At 33.7% G+C, this 18,452-nt stretch overlaps 1 protein-coding gene across 3 annotated transcripts in view; it reads left to right on the top strand.

Annotated features, from left to right (window-relative positions):
- Positions 1-314: 314 nt before the first annotated feature.
- Positions 315-18,452, top strand: part of LOC125062317 (unconventional myosin-Va) — a 56,899-nt gene continuing 38,761 nt past the window's right edge. For all 3 annotated transcript variants that reach the window (XM_047668146.1, XM_047668145.1, XM_047668144.1), the window contains exons 1-9: positions 315-507; positions 8,758-8,880; positions 9,861-9,979; positions 13,328-13,410; positions 14,168-14,290; positions 15,076-15,206; positions 15,644-15,869; positions 16,163-16,270; positions 16,662-16,786. In XM_047668146.1, coding sequence (XP_047524102.1) covers positions 481-507; positions 8,758-8,880; positions 9,861-9,979; positions 13,328-13,410; positions 14,168-14,290; positions 15,076-15,206; positions 15,644-15,869; positions 16,163-16,270; positions 16,662-16,786 — 1,065 coding nt within the window. In that variant the 5' untranslated portion in view covers positions 315-480. The remainder of the gene's footprint in view (positions 508-8,757; positions 8,881-9,860; positions 9,980-13,327; positions 13,411-14,167; positions 14,291-15,075; positions 15,207-15,643; positions 15,870-16,162; positions 16,271-16,661; positions 16,787-18,452) is intronic.

Raw genomic sequence — 18,452 nt, 5'->3', positions numbered from 1 at the left:
GCAGCCTAATCAAATTAGTTGAACTTTAAAAACTCCTTCCACGTTTGACCTAAATATATTTTATTAACAATCTTACAACACTCGTGAGAATGATGAAGAAAGTAAAACTTATCTTTGAACCGACATAATTATATTATGAGACTCGTTCTTATGAGCATTTCATTGTTCCCATTTCCTACTGAGTAAATCTCACGTATTTATTATGTTTTTCTTAATAATTTTCTGTTCCTATTCACGTAGATAGCTTCTCATTGGCTCACTAGTCGCATGTTCTTGAAGTATTGATAAAATTTCAATGACACCTGTCAAAGCAGACACTCAACAACGCAGTGACGTTTCGCAATTCACATCGAAAAATTAGCAAAATTTTTAAATCTACCTTGTATAATATTAAAATGAATTTCAAAAGTTTATGCTTCGTGGTGAAATGATGTGATATTTTGCGAATTGAATAAAGAAACTAAGTGAAAACACACCACCATGACTACAAAAGAACTTTACACTAAGGTAAGATTTTGATATTTTGTTCTAAAATTAAAAAAATATTACCAAAAAAATATTTTTGGTCAATTTCTGGCCAGTATCAACTTCATATAAAACCTCTTTAGACAACTGCATCATCATAAATCATTTTTATGGTCACTGAATAATTATCACTCTCACTATCTATGTCAAAAAGTATGAAATCATAATGTTAGCATAATATTACGAATATGAATAATGCATGAGATTTTATCTTACAATTCGAGCATAAGTGGCTGTTTACGGAAATTATTACACAATAATACCAGTTTTTTGGTAAATGTATTAGGAACACTTAATTTTCAATGAAAAATATTATGAAATAATTACTTCATATTGTTTTAAAGTAACAAATTAGGTAATTGTTAAATTAATAAATTTTTAAAATAGTGGATATTTTTTAATCAAAGTGTATATTCGGGTCACATTCCAATATGTTCCTTAAGGCCCATTTACATGATGCCATTTTCTTGTACATACCAGAGCAATAATTGAATGCAATAAATGAAGCGCAATAATTGCCGTTCAAGAATTGTATGCAACTGTTTACACTTGAAAACTTGAATGCAATTATTGTATTCAAGTATTGACAAGGAAATAATTGCACATGCCTTTTGTTTACACCAATGCAACTATTTTAAGGAGATTATTGCTTTCAAGTATTGTCTTGTCTAAACACAGGCTTGTACGTGCCTATACCATTAAATGGCGCTTTCGTGCAAGTATTGCACGTATTTGTATTGACAAATTTTTCATTCAAGTCTTAAATATTTTAGAAGAGTGTTGGAGTTTGAATATGTAAATATTAATGTAATAAAGGCAGGTAACACTTGTCACATGTAAAGAAAAAGTTTTAGTTAAGAATATAAATAATACCTGTTTGAATTTAATATAAAAAGATAGTTTCTGTTTTTTGTTTTTAGTACTTCTATTCTAGACGCAGATAGTGCAACATCTTTGGCTCTTTATAAACATAAATTATTATTGTTTTTTTTAAAATAGACCCTCACCACCAGAGCTCAGTCTTCTTAAAAGATTAGAACCATCCAACAGAGAGGTATGAATATGAGTAAAAAGGTGTTTAAATTCAGTTCTGCTGATATAATAAAGTTCATTGAGATTTATCGCAGTCATGAGTGTTTATGGGATACCGAAAATGTAAATTATAAGAACCGATGCACGTAATGCTGCGCTAGTAGCATTTTCACAGGAATTTGAAGTTGACGGTTTCGGACCGAAGGAAATAACAAACAAAATAAAAAATTTAGACTAAATTAATTTTTAATTTATTAAATTTTTATTTAATTTAATTTAACACACCCTCACTCACTGCACTCATGTTTGCAAATGAAGAGATAATTGCGTACAAGAATTGCGTAAGAAATTATTGTACGTGCTGTTTACATCAATAATAGTTTTGAAAGGAAACTTTTCCCAATGATCAAGAATGTTACGTTTTGTTTAGACTATGCAATTCATTTATTGCGTTGATATAATTGTATGCTACAGGCAAGAAAATGGCATCATGTAAATGGGCCTTTATTCTAACATTCTTATTAGAAAGATATTAAATCCCCTTCTATGATTTGTATGGGATTTTTATAAAACAAGAAACTGTTGTTTTCTCTTCTCAACTGTTTAACTTACAGAGCCGGCCTCCATGCCGAAATTTGTTAAAACTATGAAGCTATGTATGTTGTTTTGTCGCTGTATTGTCCTAGCCCGTAAAAAAGTCGACTATCTGCATCATACATACAAAACTTTCTAAGAAATCCGTTCTTTTGTTTAAAAATCGGGATTGCTTGCACATGCATTATCACGAAAATGTCTCAATATCGTAAGATATGAATTAAATAAGTAAAAAAAATACAACATAGTTGCTGGTGCAGCTAAAGCGCTAGCAGTGTTCAAATAAGAATTGTTTTTTATGTAATTACTAACGCTAGTCTGAAATAAACTTTTTCTTTTTCTAATACAGATTTTTCTTCTTTCACTTCACAAATATGCACATTCCCTTGAGTGCCATTATATAGAGTTTACACTGCATATTGTATTGATCATTTATCTAATTATTGATTTTTTAACATTACTGAAACTTAAAAAAATGCTCATCTCATTGTCCTGACCTAGATGATTCATGAATTGAATTTACAATTTATACATAGATTTTTAAGAAATATATTTTAGATATTGACATTTTATTGACAAAACAATTGATAATATATTATTAACTATTCTATATTAATACCAAATATGCTTTTAGTGAATTTAATATAATGGAAGAGTTATTTAAAAAAATTGGCAAATGTGTCAAACTATACATAAATTCCTAAAACAATTGCAAGCATTTTTTATCTATTTCTACCTCAGAACATAATATGAATATCTGCCTAGATGTGAAGCTATATATAACACAATATGTGATATATATAGCTGTAACAGTTACATTTATATATGTTTCTACAAAACCTTAAGGTCTCAAAACTAAACCATGCCATGAAATTATATTTATCTGCATACCAATAAGATTAAACTTAAAAATGTTGTCCAAGTTCCTTGAGAATTAATTTAAATATTAATTAAAATAATTTCAATGTAAGACTTATTAGCAAGGTGTTGTATCAATTACTTAACCACAATTAGGCCTTTGTATCAATGGCTATAGTACAAATAAATCCAAGGTTCTGGGTTCTACTTCTGGTGAAACATTGTTTAGGTTGTATAGGTACTGGTAAAACCCTTTTTTGTCAGCATATTAGACATAAATTATGTCTATTATTAACTCATCTCTGATGTCATTGTCATTTTAATATTACACAAAACATGTATCATGTTCAGAATTTCGAAAAGTTAAAGAAATTATATATTACAGAATGTTATTACTGAATTTTGTTGAAATATAGACAAACTAATAGGTGAGTCTTTTATCTATACTAACCAAAACAATTAATGGGTGTATGTCTCAGAATATAAGTAAAACAAACCAGTGATATTATTTTAAGTCTTGGGCTCAGTTTTATCTATTTTTTTCATGATATTTTTTATTAAATTACTTGTTTTTCATTGATTTTTCTCTTCTTTGTTCTTTATTCACTATTAAACAATTCCGATATCTACTGGGATATGCATAGATAATAGAATACTATTCTGATAATGAAGCTATGCAACCTATTTTTATATTGTAGCTGACTCTATCGAAGAAATTATACAGAGAGACATTACATGTATTTTTCAGTCTAAAGTACATTCCAAAAGGGTATTTGACAGTGGTTTATAAAGTATTTTTCTAATTATAAACAAATTATTTGCGTCTCTATGACCTTATTATGTTGCATATGATATTGATGTCTCGAAGTTAGGAATTCCTGCTGTAACCTAATAAATTCTAAAAGTTTGAATCCATACTTTAAACATTAAATATCCCTGACTAAAGAACTAAAAGACTATGTCTGTTGGTAATCATATTACTTAATTATCATGTAATTTCTTTAAACCGAGTATTATTATAAATCCAATTAGAAAACTCGAGTTGATGAGTGTGTCGGTATAATCTAGTTTCATGCCTAGCTTTGTGTGTGTGGGAGTTTCACTTAAGACGTTTTAGATACGCTGAATTTAACTGTAAGTCAAGGAAAAATTAGTATATTTATGTCAATGTCCAAATGGAACTCTTTACTGTGCTTTTATTATTTTTTTAACCTGTGGTATAAACAGCGACTGTTGACATTAGTTTTGATTCTTATTGACATTAAAAATTGCAATGCATTGTTTTATTCATAAACAAACTACACCTTGATGAGATGAAGAATGTTTTGTTTTTATTATTAATTTGTAATGACAACACAATACCTATAAGGACAATAATTTATTAAATTGTCTACAGCAAAATGCCTAACAGATTGATGTTCAAAAATATTTTCTTCCCGAATAAAAAGTGAATTTGGTACTGCTAATATAAATATTTTTCAAATAAAAATTATAAATATAATAAACGGCACAAATGTAAGAGTCTTTCCTCCTCCTCGATTTTATTCACTATACTACATCCACTGTTTCCAGACGCCATCACAAGCTGTGATCGCGAGAAATCAGTGTCCAGTATGTATGCCAAGGTCGTACAGAAAAGCAATTCAATCAAAATCCAAAAATATAGCCAAGTTTGTGTGTGTGTGTGTAAAAAAATCCAATTAAAATAAACGCAGAAGCACATTCAACTTGAAAGTTACGGAATTAATCTATCAGTGTAATTTCTGTCAAAATCTACATTGCTGGTGGTTTGCGTTTCGTTTCACATGTTCTGAAATACACGCTACTTGAAATATTATAATAATAATAGAAAAGTTAAAAAAAAAATACATTTTTTTTGTACTAAGACGCAACTCCGGCAGAAATTCCAAAATTACTTGGAGGGGTTCCAATCAAGGTCCACCGAGACATCTACATAATCAGTATCATCAAATTCGGGCGACGTATTTCTAAATCCAACCAATCCAATCCAAAATCCAATTTAATTCGTATTCATACGTGAGTCAAGTTCGGCCGGTATTCTAGATTGACACAGTTATTGTGTTTCAATAGCTGTCAAACCATTATTTCTGTATGACGTTTAACACATTACACAGCGCTCAAGATGAGATTGTGCCTTGAGTTGAGATGCGTATGACCTTGGTCATAGTGTCGCCAGTTAAAATTTTCTTCACTTTGGGCGGGACTTATTACCAACTGTAATAATCTGTAACTAACATAATTTTAGATTATTACAGTTAGTTAATATATTAGGATATTTAACTAATTTAGCAATTCAAAGTCAAAATCATTTATTCATATAGGTAACACAATGGACACTTATGAATGTCAAAAAGATACATATACCTATATTTTTTTAAAAATACTTTTATTTTACATTTACTACCAGTTCTCAAATCAAGGGCGTAGAACGGAAGAGAAGAACTGGCAAAAAACTCTGCGCCACTATTTTTAATCGCAAAAATTTCAAATGTTTTCTCTTGACAGGACTTAATTTGTGAACTCAACTAATCTGTAGTTGACGGCATTATAGCCGATTAGGATAATCTGTGATGTTGGCGCCAAAAAGTAAATGATTACACTCAACAGAGAATGTGGATTAGGATTGTTTTTAATGTGTGAAACAATTAATTGTGTTAACTAAAATAAAGAATTGGCGGTGAATAACAATAACTTCAATTTAAATTTACATTACATGTATGATCATCATGACATATGTCACTTAGAAATAATTATTGATTTATTTACAAAAATACTTACATTACCCTTACGGGACTAAGTGAGCGTTCAAGTATTACGTCAAACAATTTTTGGAGATTATTGACCCCCCCATGTTTATGTACGTATTTCTGTACCCAAGATTCGTAAAACGTTTCGTGACCACCTAGTGACTCTTTATACCTAAAAGTTACCATTATGTGGTGTAAAGTTAACGATAACGCATCGTAACGTTTTAATTAAACGCTCCCTAAGCCATTACGATAATTTCGAAAAATATATAATATTAAACACATAATATACACAAAACCGCGTTCATTAAGAACAATTGAGTTGCTCACCACCACATGACAAGTAGGTAGTAGGTCATCTGTCCTGTCTTGTTTCTCTTACCCCACCATCCCCAAGGCACATTGGGTACATTAGAAATGAGATACCGTACAGTCTGTAATAAAGGAATCGTGTAAATTTATTCTGTATGCCCTCCAATGTAAGACAGTATGTAGTTTCATGCGGAGCCCTAATCTCTAGCCCTAGTCTCTAATTTCATAGTAAAATTTATGTTTTATATTATGACTAAGTAAGTACGACCATATCTCTGCGTTCCGTATGCGGCTAGGCTGGTTAACCATTCGTCAGCGACGTGATGCTCACGTTCTCCATCTCTTATATTCCATCCTGTTCAATCGTAAAACTCCTTCCTATTTCAAAAACGAATTCAATGTTTTGGGAGCCCATAGTAATGAGTGTAAGCTATAGCTATAGCTTATGCTCTTCTGAAATCTATAACCTTAAAATCCCATCGCATATTTCTTCTTTTCTTGGCGTATCCTTTAACCTCTCCAGTGAGGCTATGGAATTCTATTCCCGTCCCTATCCGCTTAGCTTCTTTATCTTTCTTTACATCTCTACTGTACAACCATTGTACTAACTCATCTGAAACAGATCTAAATTTTTTTTCTAAATAAAAAACTATAACAATATCTTATGTATACTACTTGCCCTTATCATTTTTTTTTCTCACAGTGGTTGCATGGAAGTGATCGCTGGAATGCGATAAAGCTACTCTCCCTCAATTTTATAAAATTATGTCAATTGTATTTTCATATTTATGTACATGTAACGAAGTGTTAATAAATAAAAAAATATACTCTTATAAGAAAATAAACGCAAAAGACGATTTTCAATTAAACATTTAAATTACCAAATAAAATCTTATCAAATTCGTAATTGCGGTTGTATGACTTTATTAATTGATAAGTCACGTTGATTACTTTAATGCATCTTTTATCTTAGTTCAATAATCTATTAATTATTATTTCTGTAATATTACTTTTTAAGTGATTTTAAAAGAGGTTACAAATACAACATTTTTTTTCGTTTCCAGGTGTATACTGTCAAACGAATTTGCCTCCGAAAATTTTCCTTAATCATCCCGCCATTTTTGAACATAAACTATTACATCATTATGGCTTTTCTCAAGGCAATTGTCAAACGAATTTGCCTTCGAAACTTGACTTAAAACTTGAATCCCGCCATTTTTGAACGTAAACTATTTACATTAGATATTTTTCAACACAAAAATATCCTTTATGAAATATTTCTTAAATTTATTTTTATTATTACTTTAACTGATTTTGAGGTTTCCAATTGGAAGTGTATTTTTTATTCGTCTCGAGGTGTAAACTAGGGTTGCCACCTCTTTTTTCAATTAAAGTACATTGGTTATACTCGAATACAAGAAAAAAAGTACGTAGTATCTTAGTATTTTTATTTATTATTATATTTAAAAATATATTTTTTATTGATTTTTGCAGTTTATCAATATTTAAACATCGTTTCAGCGCCAATCGATAAATTCCGTTTAACGAAAAACTATTTACGACTAAGGAAATCACATGAAACACAAAGCAGTGTTGGCTTCCGCTGTGCTTTCTATTTAACACATCGTATGAAAAAAGCACAGAAGACTGATCACCTACTTGCCTATTGCCTATTCTATAACAAAAACATCACATCATCCTAAATAAAATATAGAGTACAACTACCTAAAATAACGTACAATACTTTAATAAGTACGGGTGGCAACCCAACTCTGTCAACTGTCAAACAAATTTGCCTCCGAAAATTGGCTTAAAGAATCCCGCTATTTTTGTACGAAATCTAATTAGATCGTGAGCCATAGTTATGTAACATTAGTTAAGTTACATATCAGTTAATAATTAGAAGCGCAAATACCTATTAACAATCATCTTACATTTGTGGCCAATAAATTGTAACATTTATAGCTAAATTTCGCAAATTTGTATGCAACAGGGGCAAACGGGCGGGATGCTCATTTGATGTTAACTGATACCGCCGCCTATAGACACTCACATTGCCAGAGGGCTCGCAAGTGTCTTGCCGGCCTTTTAAGAACTGGTTGCCTGTTTTCTCGAGAAACCCTTTTACATAAGGGACCACTCCTTTAAATAGTTTCATTGAAAATGGAGGATGACAATGAGGAAACTTTAAAGTTATTGATGGCGAAAGTCAAAGTCAAGTCAAAGTCAAATCATTTATTTCAATTAGACCATCTAAAATGAGACTTTTGAACGTCAAAAAATATACAAAGAAGATTCTAGTTGCCCCTTACAAAAGGTAGTTTCGTGTGGAGAAGAATGGGCAAGAAACTCCACACTTACTCTTTTAAAATAGGTTTACAATATTTTGTTACATTTGTTCAATAATTATATGTGAAGTCATATAATTATTTAACAAACTCTTAGAATAAACTACTATACTAAAAAAGTTAGTATACATGTTCCTCACATATTTACAAATATCGAAACCGTAGAATATTAACATTAAAGAGTAATAAAATTATTAAAAAAAACACAACAAAACAGTGTGTGAGATACAATAAAATAATTACATTTGTAGCATTATAAATAAAAAAAAATAGTGACAAAAATATGTTAAAGGACCGTTATTATGGTTTTTGACTTGCAGGGTGCCCGTGTGTGGGTGGAGCACCCCGTGAAGGTGTGGGAAGGTGCGACCGTCACCAGCGACTACCGTTCAGGGGTGGTCATAGTTCAAATTGATGACTCCAACGAAATTCGGCAGATTAAGGTAAGAACACTATTAATAAGTAGTAGTATTTTTAATGTAAGAAAGATCAAACGGGGAGGAGGCTCATCTGATGTTAATTGATACCGCCGCCCATGGACACTTACATGGCCAGAAGGTTCGCAAGTGCGTTGCCTTTTATATCCATATCCTTAAGTTCCATTTCAAATGTTGTTAATATACTTATAGCTATGTTAGTAGAAATATGTTAGTCACATATGGACCCCTCTTGGGAAAAGGCCTTTTTTTTAATGAGGTGAAAATTCCCGCGCCAAGGGTCACGCCGCTTCAAACTCCACGTGGGGACTGTGGGGCTGGGTCCACTTAAAGCCCTCTATTAATCAGAGGGTAATGAAACAATACCCACTGAAAACACCTCGCGTCTCACGCTCTTAAGTTGGACCCTCGGGGTTTCAACCCAAGTGACACGGGAATGAAGGCTTTCTCCAACTCTTTCCAGTTGCCTCTATCTTTGCTAATGCTATTTCTATCAACTTATTTTTCCCTGCCCACTCTTCTTTTCCCGGGTAGTCCCTTCCATTTCGTCCTTAATGTCCATCAATCTTACATTATCCCTTATAAACATAGGCTATAGAATATTAAAAAAGTTATGGGTAGGAAAACTTCGCTAATGTAACCATAGTCCACCAATATGCTGGGGAAATTATTGACATTAGAGCAGTTTACAGTTTTATAGAAGACATGAATATCTACATTTGTCTAACAAAAATCTTGCATTTAAAAGTCTATTTACCGAAAGCTTTAGTCTATAGAACATCGTGCTACCGAGGTAATGCACGCAGAGCACAGTATATAATGAAAGCCATGCAAAACTGGCACTGATCACTCCTAATCATGAGACACGTTGAGGAAGCACAAATATTCTCTTCTTCTTCTCCAAAATGATGAGAAAGTTACTCCCCTTACATTCTTGCAGCATTCTTCTAATAAATTAACTAAATTTTTATTACAATGCTCTCCAGATTCCAGATGAGTCTCGCATGCCGCCACTTCGCAATCCATCGCTTCTGATTGGTCAGAATGATCTCACTTCCCTGTCGTATCTGCACGAGCCAGCGGTGCTGCATAATTTGAAAGTTCGGTAAGTTTACAGTTAAGAGTGTGGCGAGTCCAGGTCATGGGGCAAGTGGGTTTTTTTATAGAAAAATTCCTGTAAAATGTCTATAAATACTAAATCATAGTATGCTTAGTGTGCGCTCTATAGATCTTGTCCTAAGAGTAGTGTGTAGTGTGTGATTCCTCGTATCACAAATCGGGTTATCATCTCCAAGCAAAATATAAAATAATCCCAAAATGGCAGTGCTTCCCCCTCCACCGTGTCACTGTCTTCGCTTGCAATTTTTTTTTATATTAGAGGGGGCAAACGAGCCTACGGGGCGCCCAAAAAGGGCAGTCATGGCAGCCCATAGACACCCATTTTTAGTGGGTGCGTTGTCGAGGGAGGGAACAACTCTTCACAACATATTACACTTTGTAGAACACGCATAAAGACGCAATGTCTCTGCGTAGAGAGAGAGAATCAGCCCGATCCGTAATACGTTGGAGATTGACAATTCGACAAGCCCTTCGCTGAATTTGGTCAAAAGGAAGATGTTGGTATTTGGGAGTAATTCTTTATCTAATTACTAGTGGACCCCACAGACGTTGTCCTGCATGATATTTCAAGCGATTAGTAAAGCAAAGTATGAAAGTACCGACTGCAGCGCCATCTGGCGGGCTGATTTGTGAATCTAAACCATTCCCAGATCCCCTTGAACACACACAAAAAATTTCATCAAAATCGGTCCAGTCGTTTGAGAGAAGTTTAGTGACATACACACTCACAGAAGAATTATATATATAAATATTTGATTCTTCAACCCTCCACTGGTATAATGTAGGATGTAGAGGATAGATGCTACGCCAGACTTTATCCCCCCCATGTTATTAGGTTTTTTGGATTTCCCCCTGCCTGTGTGGTAGTGGATCTGGCCTGGACGGTTATTTTTCTATAAACTACATTAATATCTTTAATTAGTCATAGCGATAAATTGGAAACCGGAAATATTGATAAGAGTAATTTCGTAATATAAACCGGTTCCTATTTTAATGTGATAATGTCTGAGTAACACAAATACACAGTATTAACAATATTCTTTACCTACATAGTAATAAAAATAACTAAAATTAATACAATTGTGATAATTAAATTACATTACATTTACGATACCTTAGACATAATATAAAATTATATTATATTAAATTGGGCTGTCAGGGATTTAAAAAGCATTTAAAGATTTAAGTTGGTGCTTTTCTCAACAAATAATAGCAATACAGAGAGGAAATGCCAGCATTAAATGTCGTTGTGGGATAATTAACAACTGTGATGGCTGTACAACGGCGATTTTTATGACTAACACTCGCTCGTACGAAGGAAAACATCGTATAATACCGGCATTAGACCCAATCAGGCAAAGGCCGACCACCTACTTGCCTCATGAAACAGAGTAAGAGGCCCAGACCTCAAAGTTTGTAGCGAGAACATCTTAACACCAGCATTAGACCCAATCAAGCAAAGGCTGATCACCTACTGGCCTCATGAAATAGAGTAAGAGGCCCAGACCTCAAAGGTTGAAGCGTTACTGGTTATTAAATGTCGGAAAAATTCTAATTATTATTCAAAATTATCTTTCAATGTTTTGTTTGGTTGCGATGAATGGCGACATATTGTGCGACATTTGTTCAAACAATGTAAAATCCGAGAATTTTAATAATTGTATTAATTTAACAGATATTTATTTTTAACACACAAATAGTTTTTACAATATTCATAACTTTAATAATAATAATAATGAATGATTAAATAAACAAATTTAAAAAGTTTTGTATTCGTTGAGGAATGCAACGAATAAATCGCATTGACCGGTTTTAATATTATTATAGTTTATATTTGATTCTTGCTAAATAAATATCGTTGTCTTTTATTGACAAATCTTTTACACATTTAAAGAAAACACTTTTACAGTGACTGTCCGCACGCTGTAAAGCACGCGAAAAATTTATAATTATGTAAAATAATTGTAAATTTATAATAATACATAACTTCAATCCGGTAAAAAAATGTTTTCTTGAAATAAATATCGTTACCAAATTTCAAAATCACCGTTTAATTCGTGCTCAAAACAAAATCTTTAATTTACCTTCAGTTTTAGAGATTTAACGATTTCCTTAAGTGAAAAACCCATTTGACTCTAGTCATTTGATAAGAGGATATTGGTGTCAACGTCAAAAGTCAAAAATCATTTATTCATATAGGTAACACAATGTGCACTTATGAACGTCAAAAAAGAAATATATACATTAAATGCTTCTAATTTTACATTTGAAGCCAGAAGAGAAGAACTTGCAATAAACTCTCCGCCACTCTTACACACATCTTAATTTTAATCGCCAAGTTTTTCTTTTGTTTTACACAACGTTTGCAACCATAACACCATGTTCCTCAAGTAATAAATAATAAATAATACAATGAATTAAAAACGAGATTTGTCCTCTAGCAGCAGGATCAGCAGGAGGCATGGTAAAATAGAGGCACGCACTTACTTTCTCGTGGGAACAACACGCAAATACATAGACGAAATAACTAACATCACCGCATACACGAATTCAAGTACGACCAGTCACAAGTAGCACCCGTTCACGAGTATGACGCATGGCCATCGGCATGTCTGTAACGCACTCAATAATTCCTTCACAGTCGGAAGCATCATTTATGATATGTAAAAAAGAAAAAAAGAAGCATTACTAAAGCTACCGATGCCCTAACCCATCTAAGCTAGAGTTTAAATAGAGATGAGCCTGGCTTGTAGCAAGATTGTCAGACGAGAGATGGAACGTAAGGGCGACCCGGAGAAGCCCTAATGGGAAACGATACGAATACGAAGAGGAAGATTCCTTCACCAGAAGGGCGGATGACATCATCAGAACAGCTGGCTCGATGCAGTTTGCCCATGACAGATATACCTTTCTTCCTTCCATGGGGGAGGCCTTGACATGTAGAGGGGTTCTTGCAAACTAATAAGAAATTAGATATTATTTATTCCAGATAAAAATTAGTGTAATCTATTTTCTTTTTAGTAATTATAATATGATTATACAAAAATAAAAGGCCCTTTACATATATATTATGGGACTCAGGAATTAAGTGTTACTTAAGGGTGTCCTGGCAGTGTTACCAGCCTTGCGATTCTGTTACTCACTTTTCGGATGAGGGAGCTTGTAGTTTATTGTTTATCAGAATGCCAAATCGTAGATAACTATTTAACGACTGATTTGAGCGCGACCGCCGCTGCGAAAACCGCTGTGAGAATTCGAAAAGTGGGTTACAGAATAGCAAGGCTGGTTTGTAAGTGTTGTATTAATCACAATTAACATTGATATTAAATTTCAGATTCTGTGACCGCAATGCAATATATACGTACTGTGGCATCGTCCTTGTTGCTATCAATCCATACTATGATCTACCAATATACGGTAAGTAATACAGGATGTTCTATAATGTTTTCCCGGCAACGCACTCGCGAGCCCTTTGGCATTGAGTGTCCATGGGCGGTATCTACTTAATATCAGATGAGCCTCCTGTTCGATTCACTAATGATTTTTTTAACCAAATATACACTTAACTGTATTTTTTTCTGGTTATACCTAGAAAAAATTGAAAAATTGTATACCTCGAACGGTGTTCTAAATTTTCCTTACAACTTTTAATACAGATATCGGCAAACTTCTTGAGCATTAACCGAGGGTGTGGGGGAAAGTTTGCGCATCGTATCGCAGCGCCGGATACAAACGTCAACTTATTTACCAATTACGCGATCGACACTTCTCCCGCCGCCACCCCCCTCCCAGTGATACCTAAAAATCGCTTCTCCGCAGGCAAGGGCATTTGTTCAAGATGTTTGCCGGTATCTGTACAAATTTACGACATCATCATAATCTTTCTAAATATTTAATTTAATCATTATAAATTTTAATTCTTTATAACTGTTGGATTTATATTTTGAAAAAAATCTTTCAAAATATAGATTTTAATAAGTCAATCTCATCAGCATCACCTTGATGGCTGGAAGTCTTCCACAGTCCGTATATAAGTAAGAGTATACTCCTCCCTCAAAGATCGGCAACGCACCTACAAACTGGCCTTTTTGGGCGTCCCGTTCGTTCGCCCCCCTATTCTATATAAAAAAAACTATTAAATATATATTTAGTCATATTATTTCGAATATTCTAGGCGATGAAACAATCATGGCGTACCGCGGCCAGTCCATGGGCGATTTGGATCCACATATATTCGCAGTTTCCGAAGAGGCCTATACTAAGCTGGAGAGGGAGCGGCGAGATCAAAGTATCATTGGTATGTTGGTGCTACAACTCCCTGCATTTTTCACTATAAAATATCCAAAACATAAGTTTCAAATTTTTTTTAATAGGCCTCTAGCAATATGTGTCTATGGGCCTCGGTTCTACTTAACATCAGAAGAGCCTCCTGTCCCCTACAAAAAAATATATGATTATATTACAATCTAGCCTATTACAATATATATATATATATATATATATATAGTGTAATGAATATACTATATTCTTTATAACGTCAGCCGTTATAAAGAAAAACTTTCTAATATGGAAAATCGTTTTATTTGTTTGGTTCAACACAAAACTCATACTTTAATACATTCTTTATAACGCATCAGCCAGTCTCTATTACGAAGAAATATTTTCATAATTAGACATCAACAACGTACTTAAGTGTAATTGTTTTAATAATCTGCTTACAAATCTAACCTATTGAGGTGTCGAAATTGCTAAGAAAGACATCTGAGGTCATACACAGCCGTCTCGCTTTTGTTATTGTTAATTGCATTAACACTTGTGCCATTATTCGTAAACAGTTTATGTGAAGATGGCCATACAAAATACTCAAAAAAAATACAAAACAATAGTTTTCATAGTTATCAGAATAATATTGTTTAAAGTAATAAAAGTAAGTAATAAAATTAGAAATTATTGTAATCGGTTATATTTGGTTTCTTTTTCTCTTAACTCCTTCTAACTAAAACTCTCTATAACGAAGAAATAAAGGCTCGGTCCCTTGAAATACGTTATAAAGATTTGTCACGTATGTATAAATACTTTTAGTGAGCGGCGAATCTGGTGCCGGTAAAACAGTATCAGCTAAATACGCGATGCGTTACTTCGCGGCTGTGGGCGGCAACGCCAGCGAAACACAAGTTGAAAGGAAGGTGCTGGCTTCCAGTCCTATAATGGAGGTAAGGATGGTAGAGATAGGATAATATAGGTATAAACAGGATAGGATAGACGGGAATAGGATAAGATAGGATAGGTGGAAATAAAATGGGAAGAAAGGAGATAGGATATGATTGGTGGAAACAAAATGGGAGGGAAGGAGATAGGATAGGTCCAACCAGATGGACCGATCAAGTGAATCATCGTCCTCAAAACTAAACACTGATATAAGAGAGGCGCTGGATAGATACCGGTGGAAACAGATAGTCTGCTACAGGTGCTTCCTTGCTGACCATGACGCTCAGATGTTCTGTTAAATTAAACATTCAAAACGCTAAACAAGATGGCGTCGTCTGTGACGCAACTTGCTTGTAAACAAACAAGTTTTTACGTGGTATTCTTAAATTACTCAATATGTTTTGATATCATATACTATATCCACATTATATGTAAATTTCAGGCTATAGGAAACGCGAAAACCACTAGAAATGATAATTCTTCACGTTTCGGGAAATTCATTGAGATCCACTTCGATAGCCTATATCGGATAACTGGGGCAAGTATGAGGACTTATCTGCTGGAGAAGAGTCGTGTCGTGTACCAGAGTGCTGGGGAGAGAAATTACCACATTTTTTACCAACTTTGTGCGGCGGCTGCGCTGGACAAAATGCCGGAGTTACAATTGGGTATGGAAACTTAAATAATTTTTGAATTAATCATTATTATACAATTTTTTTTAATTCATTATTATGACATAAATTTAATCATTTTATAAATAAAAGGTATTTAAACTGTATTCATTCATATTCGAGTTACATCTCCGACAAACATGACGATGACGTCATAGCTAAAAACGCGCTATCGAAGTATTTCCCGTTGGGCATATATTCCAGTCTGTGGTTAGACTGGACGAAGATCCACCTCGCTGGAGGAGGAGCACCACCATTCCCCCCTGTCTTTAACTATATATTTGTTTCAGACCATCAAGACACTTTTCATTACTTGAACCAAGGAGGAAGTCCTGAAATCAATGGAGTTGATGATTATAAAACATTTAAGGAGACGAAAAATGCGCTGACCACTTTAGGTATGTTTATTTTAACTATAATCTTATAATACCATTAAAAAAGAATCACAAAGAGCGTACCACTTATTAAAAGGCTGACGACGCACTCGCGAGCCTTCTGGCATTAAGAGTTTAGAGGCGAGAGGTATTTAAGAACCAATTCGACTCAGGGTCCTTCAAGAAAAGAGCTTACCAATTTTTAAGGCCGGCAACGGACTTGCGAGCCTTCTGACATTGGGAGTGTCCATGGGGGGCTTAACACCAGATGAGTTTCTTGCCCGATTGCCCGTTATATAAAAGAAATCGCCGATTTATAGATATTTTTGTGGTCCTTCGATCCGGAATACTTTAAATAAAGGCTGTATTTTTTATTAAACATTTGAAATAATATTTAGAAATCAATTACTTGTAGGTGTGACAGAGTCGGAACAAAAAAACATGTTCACGGTGCTGGCGGCCATTTTGCATTTGGGGAACGTGGGTTTGACCTCTAACCCAGAAACAACCCAGGACAATCAAGATGGAGCGTATATACATGTATGTTTTTTTATTAAATACTTCTGATGAATTTTAATATAGGTATAAGTGTTAGCCAAAGCTGGAATTTTTCTCAGTCCTTCAAATGTGAGCAAAAATATTAAGGGCAATTGAAGTCAAGTTTGACCGCGATACTCAAAAACTACCGCACGGATTTTTATACAGTTTAGACTAAGATATAGAGTAATTTCTAAGGAAGGTTTGAGTCAAAGTCAAAATTATTTATTCATATAGGTAACAATGTAGTAAACATCAAAACAGAAATACACATTAAATGCTTCTAATATTACATTTACTGCCAGTTCTCAAATCAAGGGCCAGAATGGAGAAGATCTGTCAATAAATGTGTTTATAGTTAAAAAAAACGAATTTAACACTTCAGATTTATATATATTTAACATTTTAGATTCTATACAAATTATTATTTTGTTGATCAACCTTGATCCAGTTTTTCCCAGCTAGTACTAGTATCATCTGTCCATCTTCTTTTGTCGTCCTACACATTTCCTTCCAGTAGCTGCCGTCCATTTTGTTGTTTCTTTTATCCCGTGTTCATTGCGTATAAATAAAAACAACAACCTGTATAGGGTGGTCCTTATTCCTAAGAAATATTTTCATTAATTTCGCGGGGCACCACGTAATTTGGTTATATACCGAATGTATTTCAGTATTTTTTGGAAATTTTTAAATGACACTTAGAGGTTGCTACCAATGCTTGAATTTTATTATTAATGTTTAGTTTAATTTAATGTTTCTTATGCGTTGTTGTGTATTTTCTTTATAAGGTTCTTCATTAATGGCTGTGTTGTAGCTCCAATTTTGCGAATTTGCGTATAACAAATAGAACACATCTACTAAATATATTTTAATATTTTTAAAACGTTCCTGTATTTCTAGGAAGTTTCGATTTTGCTTTGCAATTTTCTTTTATACAACGCGATTAACCAAATGATTTATTCGCCGATTTAGCTATTTTCATGGGAACACGATGTGTTCTACATTGCTTTTGCGAATACACTAATCCATTTTCTTCAGCGAATGCCACACACTGCTCATTAGTACTCAAATGTTTCATAATTTTTGCCAAATTCCACATCATGACCACTTCTTCAGTACATAGGTGGCGATCGACGACGGGCCCATCTTCCTCAAAGTCATCCTCAAAAGCCGGTCGTCTACAAAGACTCAGGTTCTGGATCATATCCACATCCACTATTTCCAGACGCCATCACAAGCTGTGATCGCGAGAAATTAGTGTCGAGTATGTATGCCAAGGTCGTACAGAAAAGCAATTCAATCAAATCAATCCAAAAATATAGCTAAGCTTTCCAAAAAATCCAAATAAAATAAACGCAGAAGCACATTCACGTAAACGTGAAGGTACGGTGTCAAAATCTACATTCAAAATGGCTGTTTGTGGATATGTGCGATGTCAATATTTATTCGTTTAAAGCAATCTTCTGTGCCTTCAATTTTGAGTGCTTTTACCATTAAGTGCATTACCGGTAGTCATCGAAAAACCCAAGCGAAACTAGCTCTTCCGACAAATACCTCAAATGATTCAAAATCTTTTTCAGCGCAACCGTAGATATATTTTTCTTGAAGCTTTAAGCTCTTTTAATAATTGTAAGTCGTTTCTTGGTACTGACTGACTCGTAGAGGCTTG

This window comes from Pieris napi, chromosome Z (assembly GCF_905475465.1).
Source record: "Pieris napi chromosome Z, ilPieNapi1.2, whole genome shotgun sequence".
Lineage (NCBI taxonomy): Eukaryota > Metazoa > Arthropoda > Insecta > Lepidoptera > Pieridae > Pieris > Pieris napi.
Note: the sequence above shows the minus strand (reverse complement) of the source record. Positions and strands in the feature narration are given on the sequence as shown.